The 12,026-nt window shown below is 37.5% G+C and overlaps 1 protein-coding gene across 1 annotated transcript in view; it reads right to left on the bottom strand.

The window, feature by feature from the left end:
• The window catches only part of TRHDE (thyrotropin releasing hormone degrading enzyme), a 209,891-nt gene that overhangs the window by 101,094 nt on the left and 96,771 nt on the right, over positions 1-12,026 (bottom strand). Inside the window, exon 6 of the mRNA XM_059472905.1 lies at positions 11,852-11,989. Within this exon, the coding sequence (XP_059328888.1) occupies positions 11,852-11,989 (138 nt within the window). The remainder of the gene's footprint in view (positions 1-11,851; positions 11,990-12,026) is intronic.

The following is a 12,026-nucleotide window of genomic DNA, read 5'->3' as shown; positions in this document are numbered from 1 at the left end:
ATAGTACTGAATGGAATTTTATTTAACAGGAAACAAACTAAGTCTTATGCATGAACCCACAAGAACATGACTACTACTACAATACAGTACTGTGGCAGAGCCACACAGGAAGTGATTCACTTGATTCAATGCAGGTATTTGTGGCACCTGTGACTATAATCACTTTAGCTGTTTAGACTTCCCTTAGAGTTGATGGGCTTTACGAGTCACCTCTGGATGCACTTTAGCTAATCTTAAAGTAAACCTCAGGTGGGGGGAATTGTACTCTAAAAGCACTCACCTCTTGTAATTCACTCCAAAAGCAGGCTTGAGTGACTAGCTCATATGTACACATCTGTGCTGCAGACATCTAAAGTGCAGTGAGATTCATTCAACTGCACTGTCCAAAAAGACCATACAGAGATTGATTCCATGTTCTGGGGGAACTCCTGAATTGTGGAGGTACAAAACCAGTGTGATCCTTTCATATATATAGTCAAATAACAATCATCTCTCACTTTATTCTACACACCATAAACTTTTACTTCAGAAGACTAGCAAGGGTAGGTATTCAACAGAAAGCCCTGGAGAGAGGGCAGAGTGCCTGCTAGCTGAAGGTAGATGCTCTATTCTGAACAGAAAGCAAAGAAGAGCACTTGAAATAAAGAACTGATGAAGCAGTTGCAGGGAAGGGAACAATAAAAAAATCAGCAAACCAGCACATAGGGTTATGCAGAAGGCAAGAGGCAGGGACAAGAGGCCAAATGTGAAGAGATACAAATAAGCTAGAAACTCCTTCAGCATTATTCTTTGAAGAAACAAAAATTATGTCATTATTCTAAAAAGTTCTCATGTGAGAAAAATGTCAGCAACACAAACCAGAAACCATGAACTACATCTGATTTTCTTTGTAAGTGCAAAATAATTGATTGTTCTGAAAATGCATTAGAGTGGGGGAAGGAAAAGAGCTCATAATAGGATGACCTGGAAAACACACAGCTCTTCCATCCTTCTTTCATTTTTTCATTTTTTCCTTCAATATCAACTTCTATTTCTTTTTAGTTGTGCTTTTGTGTGCTTCATTGTTTTTGTTTTAACCATAGGATTGAGATTCATCTAACTGAGTGCAAATACCTACATTGTAGCTAAGTGGTGCTTACTCAGTTGTACACAGCTGAGGCAGCTGCCCACACCTCCTTTAAAGGCAAAGGAGAGAGAAGCAGGAACTTAAGTTCATCCTGATTCATCCAAAGACATACATCTAAAATAGGACAGATGAATTTCACCCTGAAGATGCCTGTTAATCTTCACTGATGATACAGGGAGATGGGGGCTACTCAGTTGCAGGTGTCTACATGGTGACCATCTCAAGTGAGATGACATCAATCTCTCTGAAGATATTTTACCCTGTAAATTACAAAACATTAAAAATCATGAAAAGGTTAACAGTGGGAAAACACCTCATCGAGTTTGCGAGGGCCAATACAGCATCGTGCAGCCTTCCCTATCAATTATCTCATGTAACACCAAGTATCAATCATAGTAATTACACAGACCTCAATTTATCTCTTCTTCACTGAATGCCCACCTTGCCACCCTTCTTTAGGAATTGAAGCTGTTTGATTTAGTTCATAAAAATACTTTTGTGACAAAAAAACTAAAATCAGGAAGAATCCTGTTAGAAAACCATCCCCGTGGCATCCAAGGTGCAAGCAGGGAGTGAGATGCTGAGGAGGGGAACACTGGACTACCAGAAAAATTACATGACTGAGGTTCTAAACCAGAAATTTAATACATCAATTTTCCACAAAATCTCTACCCATCCATTTTGCTTCCTCTTCTCATTAAATAAACATAACCAAAAACTAAATACAGGTGATTTATTAACTTTCTTCTACTGTGCAGTAGTCAATTCAAAATCAGTCTTGATTAATATGTAATAACACTACCTGTTTTTCAAATTCAGTGGGACACAAACAGAAGACCTACAATTATTTTTCTGTGCGCTGATAAACCTGCAATACAGGATTAAGGTTACCTTCCCTCTAGCTAAGAGAAATAACTATAAATAACTATAACTAATTCTCTATAACTATAGAGAATTACTCTATCTTCTGCCTCAATTACACTAAATTTTATTCATACTGTTAGAGCTACTGTTATCAATAGTAAGTTCTTATAATCAGCTTCCTTTTCACTGGAAGACTCAAGACTCAGACCACACACAGGCACACACAAAGGCATAATTCTTTCATAAAGACCTTCTGATTGAAGATGAGAATCAATATACAAAATTTCACGGCTAGTACTATATACCTGATATATACTAGTATTAGTGGTTTTTAATTAATCAGCCACAGTACACACACTTTAAATAGTTCTTTCCTTAAATGATTCACCCTGAGCTATAGGTGGTGTGACTTGTCAAAAACTTTTTTAAAATCCATTGTCTTCTTACTCTCCCCTCAAGAACTCCGGCTGGATAGTAAGAACAAATTCCCCTTTGCAGCAGTGATGACTAGTCGAGATCAACAGATTAATCCATGTCCTCACTTATCTTACCCTTTATACGCTATGGAGTCCCCATTTCATTGGAGAAGGAAGACAAACTCACCAGCCTACAGCTCCCAAGAAATCCTCTGGCATGGCAACTATTTGTTAGGATGGTCTACATCCCACTGCCAGAAGTTCTGCAGCTCCACATCTGGTTACCCTCAGAAGGTGCAAGTGGATGCCACTCAGATCTGCAGACTTTCTAACAACTAACAGTTCTTTTAGCTAGTGTTTCCCACACACCTACCTCAAACTGGTGGTTTCTGCAACCTGTTACGAAGAATAAACTGAGCATGGGAATTAACCTGTTCTTCAGCAGGAACGTCCAGCACAAAAAATTCATTGCACTCCCCTGGTAGATCCTTAAAAATCTCAGTCCCCATTTTACACTTTGGCCATGATATGGTCCCTCACTACATAAGCCAGAGCTTATAAACAGCTTATAAACCTGCTGCATACAGTCAGTCAGGCCTACACTAGCTCACCAGAATCACCTCAGAACACAGAAAAACTTCCAAATTTTGGCTAATGTGTTTACAGATTGAAACATATCTTCTCTTCATGAAACACACAAAGAAGAATTTTCTTTTAGAACTGTGAATGTAACAGAAGCAGCATACAGGTTGTGGTTTTTTCTTTTAAATGTTGAACATATTTTTACAGTTCTCTGTCAAATAGAAGCCTAAGGATATCCACAATCAAATCAGCTTTTAAGTGAGTGAGTATCATTTCATTTCAGCTTAAATTTCTTAAATTCATACATTATTCTTTAGTTCTCAAAATCTGGGGTAATTCTGTGAGTCTAAGTTCATTTAAAATATTAGAAGAGCACGTTACCAAGCACTTATACAAAGAATGCATATTTGCACTTTAATTTTGCAATGTGAACACTAGCCAACAAGTAATATCCAAGTCACGTGTTTCAAAACAATCATTCTTTGTTGGTACTAAGCAACCACAGCTGGAAACCCCATGAAATTTAGCTTATTGGGAAAAAACACAGCATGAATTAAAGTAAAAGAATAATATACATCAAACACATAGCAAAAATGTGACATTTTAAAAAATACTTACTTTTTTTTAAAAAAAAAAAACAAAATTAAATGTGCTGCATCTTGGAGATATCTAACAGAAAAGAATTATGTTTTGACTAAGTCACACCTGTGGAATTTGCTCAAAGAGCAGAGAAGTAGACAGAGGTACATGTATGTAAATGAATTATTTAAAAATTTGGTTAACTGATGTAAGTAGTGCAACGTGTTACACTAGATGCAGTGCACCGAATTTACTGAATTCTCCTGTATGAACTGAACACTGGGTCCACTTTCAAACATAGGTATTGCATTTCAGCTGCATTTCCTTAAGCAAACACATTCACTGTATGCTCTCCTTTTTTTTTATTTTCCCACAAAGGGAGAAGTTCAGCCATTCCTCAGCTCCCACTCAGAAGGTTATGCTGAAATGTATTTTACTTTCCTACCTTTATCACCTGAACAGTCTTTTATCTTATGTGGCCTTACTCTGACAATTATGGAACAAGAGTGTCCTATTCATGGCATCAGTTACAACATGATCCTGTTGCAGACTCCAGAGAGATCTTTGCTAAAGCACTTTTATCAAGCTGTAACAGCAGAGATAATTGCAAAGGCTTCTCTGGAATTCTTCAGCTGTCTCTATCAAAACTATCTCATCTCTGAGAACTGCGTAAGTACCCACTGAGAAATTCTTTTCAGGGAATTAATTAGATTGTATCATGAGTCACCAACACTAAATTCCTCTTTCATTTTCAGAAACTGAGCACTGTAATACAACAGCGTAGCTATCTTCTGTATTCTCCAATGGCACCTCCAAATATTACAAGAAAAAATGAAGCTTAATGCAAGTGAATTTGATACATGCAAATGCTTCCTTATTCCATTAGGGTAACAGAACATACTTGTTTAAATGAGTAAACATGTGCTTATATGATTCCCTCCCTGCGACAGAAATGTAAAATGTTTAACTTAATTCCAGAGGCTTTGTCTCTGGATAACCCACATAAAAGCCAAGGGAAGAAGTACAGAAGGAGATAGGTATATGCAGATCATGCAGCATACTGGTACCAAATGTCACAATATGAGACTATCCTGAGGGTCTCTGCCCAGGCAATCATTCAGTGATGCACTGAAGTACCTTAAGCATACAAGCAAACCAAACAAATTCCCCAGCCCCACACACATAAAGCTGAACATCTATGTACTTTGCTGATTGTGGCTCTCACTGGTTTCCCTGCACTTGGCAACACTTGTTAAACATTAAGGGACTATAAGGGACCAAACAAAACCATCCATACTTGATTTTAATGATACAGACTAGAAAAAAAAAATCAGTCATTTAATTAATCTTCTTTACTTTTTAAAGCAACAGAATTTCCAATTGATATTTGCTTATCAGGCAGTGCACACTCACAAATTAACATGTTGTTTATATTCAGCAATAAAACCAGGATATGTTTTAATAAAAAAAATTAACTTAAATGGCTTTTAAAACTTCATTAATAGCATGGGTAAACCACTATTTTTCAAATCAGCAAGTATACCCGCAAACCTGTAATGTTTCTTTTAAATCCTCAAAGATGCATAAAAGCACCTTACAGAATGAATTTTACAGAATGAAAGGCCATTTATCTGATGCCAAAACATCACTGAAAAAGCAACATTATATTCAAGGAGAGCTTTTCACTTGGAAATCATAATCATTTTCTATTCTGACAAACACAGCTGTTCTAGGGCTGGATAATACCAAAATGGTCAGACAGTAAGATGGCTTTGGCAAAATAACTGTCTTAGTCATAAATTCGACCACAAATTTTAGGAACATGACACAAAGAAGAAAATTCAGGGGTACATGACCACAACTAATCATATTCTTCGGCTGGATATTGTCACATCATTTTCCTTGAATAATAAAATATTATCCATTGCCCAGAGAAAATGCTATCGTGACTCAACTTACAACAGGAGTTTTACTTGGCCTCAGCACCAAAACCCCTCTTACATGTTCTGACACCAGTGACAAGGACAAAGGAACATTACACTTTTTTATTAACTGCCTTTATTAAAAATCTTCAAAAAAAATTACTATTGTTAGTTCACTAAATACCACATAAGAATCTCAATCCATTTGCCTAAGACTGATTTGCAACTATCTATAACTAAACCTGCCATTCTAATTTCCCTTTTTTGATACCTCCTTTACGCTCCATAAGTTATCCAGTCAAGATCAACATATCTTTATCATATCTTTAACCATATCTTAAACATATCTTTAAAAAGAACAGCAACAACAACTAAATAGTGTTCCAGAGGTTTTTCTAAAGAGTCCCTTTTTGAATAGAAATCTTACAGGATCATATTTTGATCAAAATATTGACCATATTCTTATGTCAAGTTGTTTGTTCCTTTTGTTCTATTACACAAACTCAAATTTATTTTCTATTTCTAATTCTTACAATTTCTTCCAAGTTACTTTAACACTTGTAACTTCCTCTTCTGTTTATTGATCTAAACCAGGACGTGTATCAGCAAAGTCAGCCCTTGTCTGTACACGGGCATATTTTTTGGACTCCTTCAGGGCAAAAAAAGAAAATACCTGTAACTTTCTGCTTTGCCCTTTGCTAAAAATGATCATTACAAAGCAGAAACAGAAAGGCAGAAAAGGCAAGTGCATGTCAAGTGCAAGTGCAACTACCTCCATGTACACCTGTCTTTATGAACACTATTTTAAGTCATGAAAATATCTGAGACACAGATGCACTATTTTGTTCCTTCTAATGGCTTTTGGGGAAGGAAGGATGGTAGGACATGGTGTCTAGACCTACTGTTGCCATTTCTGCTTTGATAATCTCCTCCAGCCCTTAGGAGCTGCCATTTGCCACAGCCTTTCCATGGGAAACAGGCAGAAGGCTTGGACCACAACAGGTTGTATCCTCCCGAAATCTCTGCCTTCATGGAGTGGTCTAGTCTAATGAGCTCTTCTTTAAAATAAAATGCTTTTATTAACATTTGTGCTCCATCTTTATTATTTCCAGTCAAACCCATATGCAATTGTCCCTGGCATGTGGAATACATAACATTCCTGAATCACTGTCCATGTGTAGCTGCTTATATAGCACACACTGTAGTTTCCATGTTTCTTCTTCAGAAAAAAATAACTAGAATACACTAACCAGAGTAAAGGGTTAAAGACCATCTGCTCCTGTTTGAGTCAGGATGGTAGGAAGATGAGTTAAGATAAGTATTCCAAGTATCTTGAAGCACCTGCCTAGCTTTAAGCATTGGCAGCCACCAGCTAAACTGGGACAGCCTCCATACCTCAGGACAAGCACTCTCAGAGCTGCTCTGAACTTGAACCTGTTTGTTTCACTGACTCCATTTCAATGACTTTCATACAGGAAGCAGTAACAACCTACAGCCTTTTTATCTGAACAGAAAGACATTATTTTCATTACAAGACACCTCCTCTGTTACAATGCATTAGGAACAAATGGCTCCTGAAAGCACCTTCTGCAATCTGGGAACTGACCTGTTGCACTCACAAGTCATGGAAGAAAAATCAGCATCACACAAATGTGCACCCTCTGGACTTAATGGCATCCACAGACAACAGTACAGCTAAAATAGGGAAAACAAAAAGCTTTTCCTTTGTACCATGGCAAGTGAAGGGGTTCCAAAGCCATCTCTTTTGTATTGTAAGACTTTCAACTAGTCTGATATCACCTTATGCTACCAATTCAACTAAATAAAAAATAAAACCTATTGTACAATTTTTAGGGATTTATCTAGCATTTCTTTCATTGTTAATAAGCTACTCCCACTCTTTTGTCACATTCAGAGATGCACATCATCACAACTTCATTGCACTCATGAACTGGCTTTCTTATAAACTACTATTCCTGAATAGAATATGGGGTAGTGGTTTGGAGTTTTTGTTTTGGTTTGGTTTTATTTTGTTATTTCATTGTGATTGTGCTTCCCAGTGCCTGAGGAACAGAAGTAAAAAAATGAAGTTTTTAGAGAGCCTTTCCAGTGACTGTATTAGCCCTCCTGTTCTTCCACATTCTTGCAGAACACGCTACATTGTAAATTTTCAAAGAGAATTACACCCAAAAGGGTGAGCGAGCCACTGCTTTCAATTTCTTAAATTCTCCTTTGCCAGAACGCAGGGAAACTGTGCATTTTTCTTTGTGTAAAGTTTTAGTTGAACTGATCTCCTAATGCAGAATGTTGCTTTTGAGGGGAAGCAGTAAGCATGGTTTCCCTTTATTACTATCAGAAATAAATATTCCTTCCATCACCTGACACTGAAAGAAGAAAAAGAAAATTTTAAAGATGTGGAATAGAGTTAAAAACGAAAAGGAAGTTATACATACAAGGGTTTAGGAAATAATTAATTGTTTGCATTATAAAGTTGGGGTCAGTAACAGGTCTCGCTGCTGAGGTTAATTTAGCTTACATAGAAGGAAAAAATGAATATTCTTCCCTATTCCAGTCATCCTCTTCCTTGTTTTGATTATTGTTTGTCAATTCCCAAGGCATATTCTTTTGGGGGTACTTCTATAGCTACACTCCATCATAATGGTCTTGCCTGCACTGATTGCTGCCAGAATCTCCAACCAGCACACTTCAAAGCGCGCAGCAGGCTGACTGAACTGACTTCAGATATCTGGCTCCCTAGATGTCCTTTCATCCCTTCTCTTGTCTGGCTGCAGCTGCTCATCTAGGGCTATGACTCCTTTAGTTCTGTCTGAGATGGCTCTCCCTCAGGTTGCTCTGGCTCTGGCTGTTGCCTTTGAGATGCAGCTGCCTTGTTTCTCCATTTTATTAGAGTCGGTTTTTCCATGCTGATTGTTGCTCCTCGTGTTATTCTTGCTGCACTCTCTCCTCTGATGCTGCAGCTCTCCAAGGCAATGATTCCTGCTGTCAGTTATTTCTGGTGTGGAAAGGCTGTCACGCTTTTTGCTTTATTTTAACAATTCTCAGTTCTACTCTTGTGTTCAACAGGCTATATTTTCTACTGCACTTGGGATATAACCACTTTTCCCGTCATCGTGGGAGGACACTATCTCACTTCCAGCTGCACTGGGAAGACATATGCACTCTCTGATGCAACTTGAGAGCCTTGAATCATCTACCAGTACTGTTTATTAATGAACTATCACGACTTCTCATTTTTTCTCTACTTATTTGTGGCCCTAGTGGAGGATGACATGCTTCAATCTGAAGAATGACTAGCATGATGCTTTTCAAAGAGGCAAGCTTTACCCTCAACCATTTAAGTGGAAAAACATTGTGTGCTGCCAAGCTGTAGTGTCTGCTTCACTCTGCTTGTGGGATTACCTGAATGCCATGGGGTTTATGTCCTGGATTTCTTCACACATGCAATCACCAAGGATGAGAAAGTAGAAATGAAAAATATATTCAACTGTGAGGCAACTAAATAGCACATTTTCAATGGTCATTTCTGAAGTGTGTAGAAAAAGGCATGACTTTAGAATGACAGCTAAGTGTGTAGCAGAGATGGGTACTTTAATGGTGTCTGATTTATACCATATTGATGACAGTAAAGACAATGAAATAACAAGAACATTCTATGACTGTCATTTCACTGAATAAAACTCATATCAGAGAAATTTTCATCATTTCAATATCTTGTAGAAAATTGCGAAGAGAGAATAGAGATCACATGGGCAATCCAAGCACTCAGGGAGCACAAGATGGACATTTAAATAAAAAGTTAAAAGACCATGAAAAAAAATCTAAAATGCAGGGAATGGATGCTGCACATAGTGGTAAACTCTTTAAAAATATTTTATTTAAGACAGTAGAAAAGTCCTCACCGATGGTCCCGACCCAAAGTTTAGTAGAGTCAAGAGAAAAAAATTCCTGACAGCCTAATGATTTACAGCAATTTAAAAAGTCACTCAATCAAAGACAACCAAAAAGTCATCCCAGAAACACCATTAATAATTTTCCTCCAGCAGGGTTCATTGTGTGTCAAGGGCTTTGTGGCACCTGAAAATATTTGAGCCCACACCTGACCAGGTGAGAGCCTTCAGTGTAATTTTACAGTTTGGATTTTACCGACACACTATTCACCACAGCATTTACACCAGTAGACACTAGAGAGCTAGAGGAATAGGCTCTATTCTGGGTATCTAATAAATAAACTTATTTCCACAGCTGATTTTCAGTGTAAGCAATGAATGCATGCATACAAGATTTTCTAGGAAAGAAACGATGTAAGATATGTTAAATTTGCTCTAATTTATCCTCAGAAGGAACAGTGTAAGGTTTTTCAAGGAAGGTACTGAAAAGAACAGCTACAAAATAAGTCAGGAAAGTTTCTTCCTATTAAACAATAGGCATGTATGCTGTTAATGAAACTTTTATGCTTCCTATTATATAATTAAGCTTGTATCTTAAACCAAAAGGATAAACAGCTACAGAGAATAGCAGACAGACAAATTACCATACAGGAAAAAAAAAGACCTCGTAGGTGAAAGAGTGGTTATTTTAATCTCCCCACCTATGAAAGTGTGTAAGTAAATTCTGCTACTGCCATTTCCTAAGGTAGTTTGCTAGATTTGGTAACTGGGCTCAAAATTTACAGGATCATGCCCTGGTATGAACACATCCAATGTCACCTAAGGGGAACTGGCCACCAGAGCAGCTAAGAGGAGAGATGCTGCTGTATCCACTGGGCATGGCCACTGCTACTTAAAAAGGAACATTTACACAGATAGATACAAGACAAATTTTGTACTGTAATCTCCACAAAAAACAGACTGATCCTATTAGCCTGCATAAAACAGCTTTCAGTATACAGATGTGTCCTATTGTCCTATTTGTCATTTCAATGTAAATGAAAATTACTCAATGGTTGCAGTGTTCATAAAATTGTCAGGTACTACAGTTAACTGTAAGATAGTGCTATTACTGTATAAATTAGCAAAAATAATTAGATTGAAATATGAAGATGCTCATGTAAGATAAGCCTCTGAACCTATCAAGGTCTAGCTATCACCAGAAAGCATATGATTGAAAGATTTAAACAATGGGAATATTCAGTATGCTAAAAGCTGCTGGCTGTTATAGCTTAATTGACCTAGAGCAATATTTTCCAACATACCTAAGGGATTTTTGACAATGTTACTTGGGCTCTTGAGCAACTGCAGCATTTTAAAATCTTGTCATAAGTAATTTGTGGTTTTATATTCCATCATAGGTACTTATTACATGGTCACATATACCCACACATACACACACACTGATTTGCCCATCCTTACAGACGTATGATCCTTTCATGGAAGAAGACCAAGGTGAAGTTATTGCAGTCTAGGAATAGTTTATGACTACAAGAGAGGATAACACTTCTTTTTCATCCCAGAATGAGCAGGTTCAGTCACCAAGTCAGTTCTATGCTGCTTTGCTACAGTCTCATGTTAGGCAGAAAATGATGCAAAAGAAAAGATAATTTGACACAAAGGTCACAGTCAAAAGACTCTTGCAACTGAATCATCATCAGAGAGCTCCTGCACAGAAAGGCTGCAGGCAGCAGCCACTGTGTCACACAGCAAGCACATATGGCCATGATACACAATTGTATATGTCATAGCCTGTAGCAGAGAATAAGCTATATGGTATGGTGGGAAACACCAGCTTTCAGGCCATGTGCTAACAGCAAGCCCAGTCATGTTATGGAGGAGGGAAAACCCTCTCACTCCTGCACAGAAGCTGCTGAATCCAGAAACTGGCCAGAAGACTTCCAAATCATTGAAATGCAATTCAAAATTGATTGAATTTAATATCTATTCTTTCACCAGACCAGAAGGCAGTTTCTCCACTCCCAGTGTTCAGCAATGACTTCAGAGTTTTCACTAGCTGACAGTAAAACTCTTATGCATAGAAAAAACTTTACATTTAGATTTAGCCCTTGGTAAGTTTTCTAGAGAGTTTCAATAGGACAAAAACTACATCCTTTTGCTTTTTAAAGCATCCAACACAATTCAGACCCAGTCAAAAAAAAATACATAGTAATAAAAAGCCCTAAATCTTGTTAGTGAATTTTGACAGCCTCCCAAGTTTATTTATAACATTTACTAACACTTGATATGTTGAATGTAATTGGCTATAATCACTTTAGAACATTCCAAATGCATTCCACACAGATTAGTTTCCCATAAATAGTTTAACAATGGTATTTCTTTTACAGGTGGAACATGATCTTCTTATAGCTCCTGACTTATCTGTATCATATAGATAAGCTTAGTTAGTCTCACCTTTTTATAGGCAATCCAGTCAAACACCCTGTCGATGTCTGAGGCTTGCTGCACTTCCTGGGATACTGGATGTGAACTGGCCAACCCATCCAGCAACATCACTTCATGTAGGACATCTGTCAGAAATCTCTGCTTTTCCTGAAATACAGCATATGCAGTAGTATCACGGACAAAT

Source organism: Ammospiza nelsoni, chromosome 5 (assembly GCF_027579445.1).
Source record: "Ammospiza nelsoni isolate bAmmNel1 chromosome 5, bAmmNel1.pri, whole genome shotgun sequence".
NCBI classification, from domain to species: domain Eukaryota; kingdom Metazoa; phylum Chordata; class Aves; order Passeriformes; family Passerellidae; genus Ammospiza; species Ammospiza nelsoni.
This window is presented reverse-complemented; position numbering and strand designations above follow the sequence as displayed.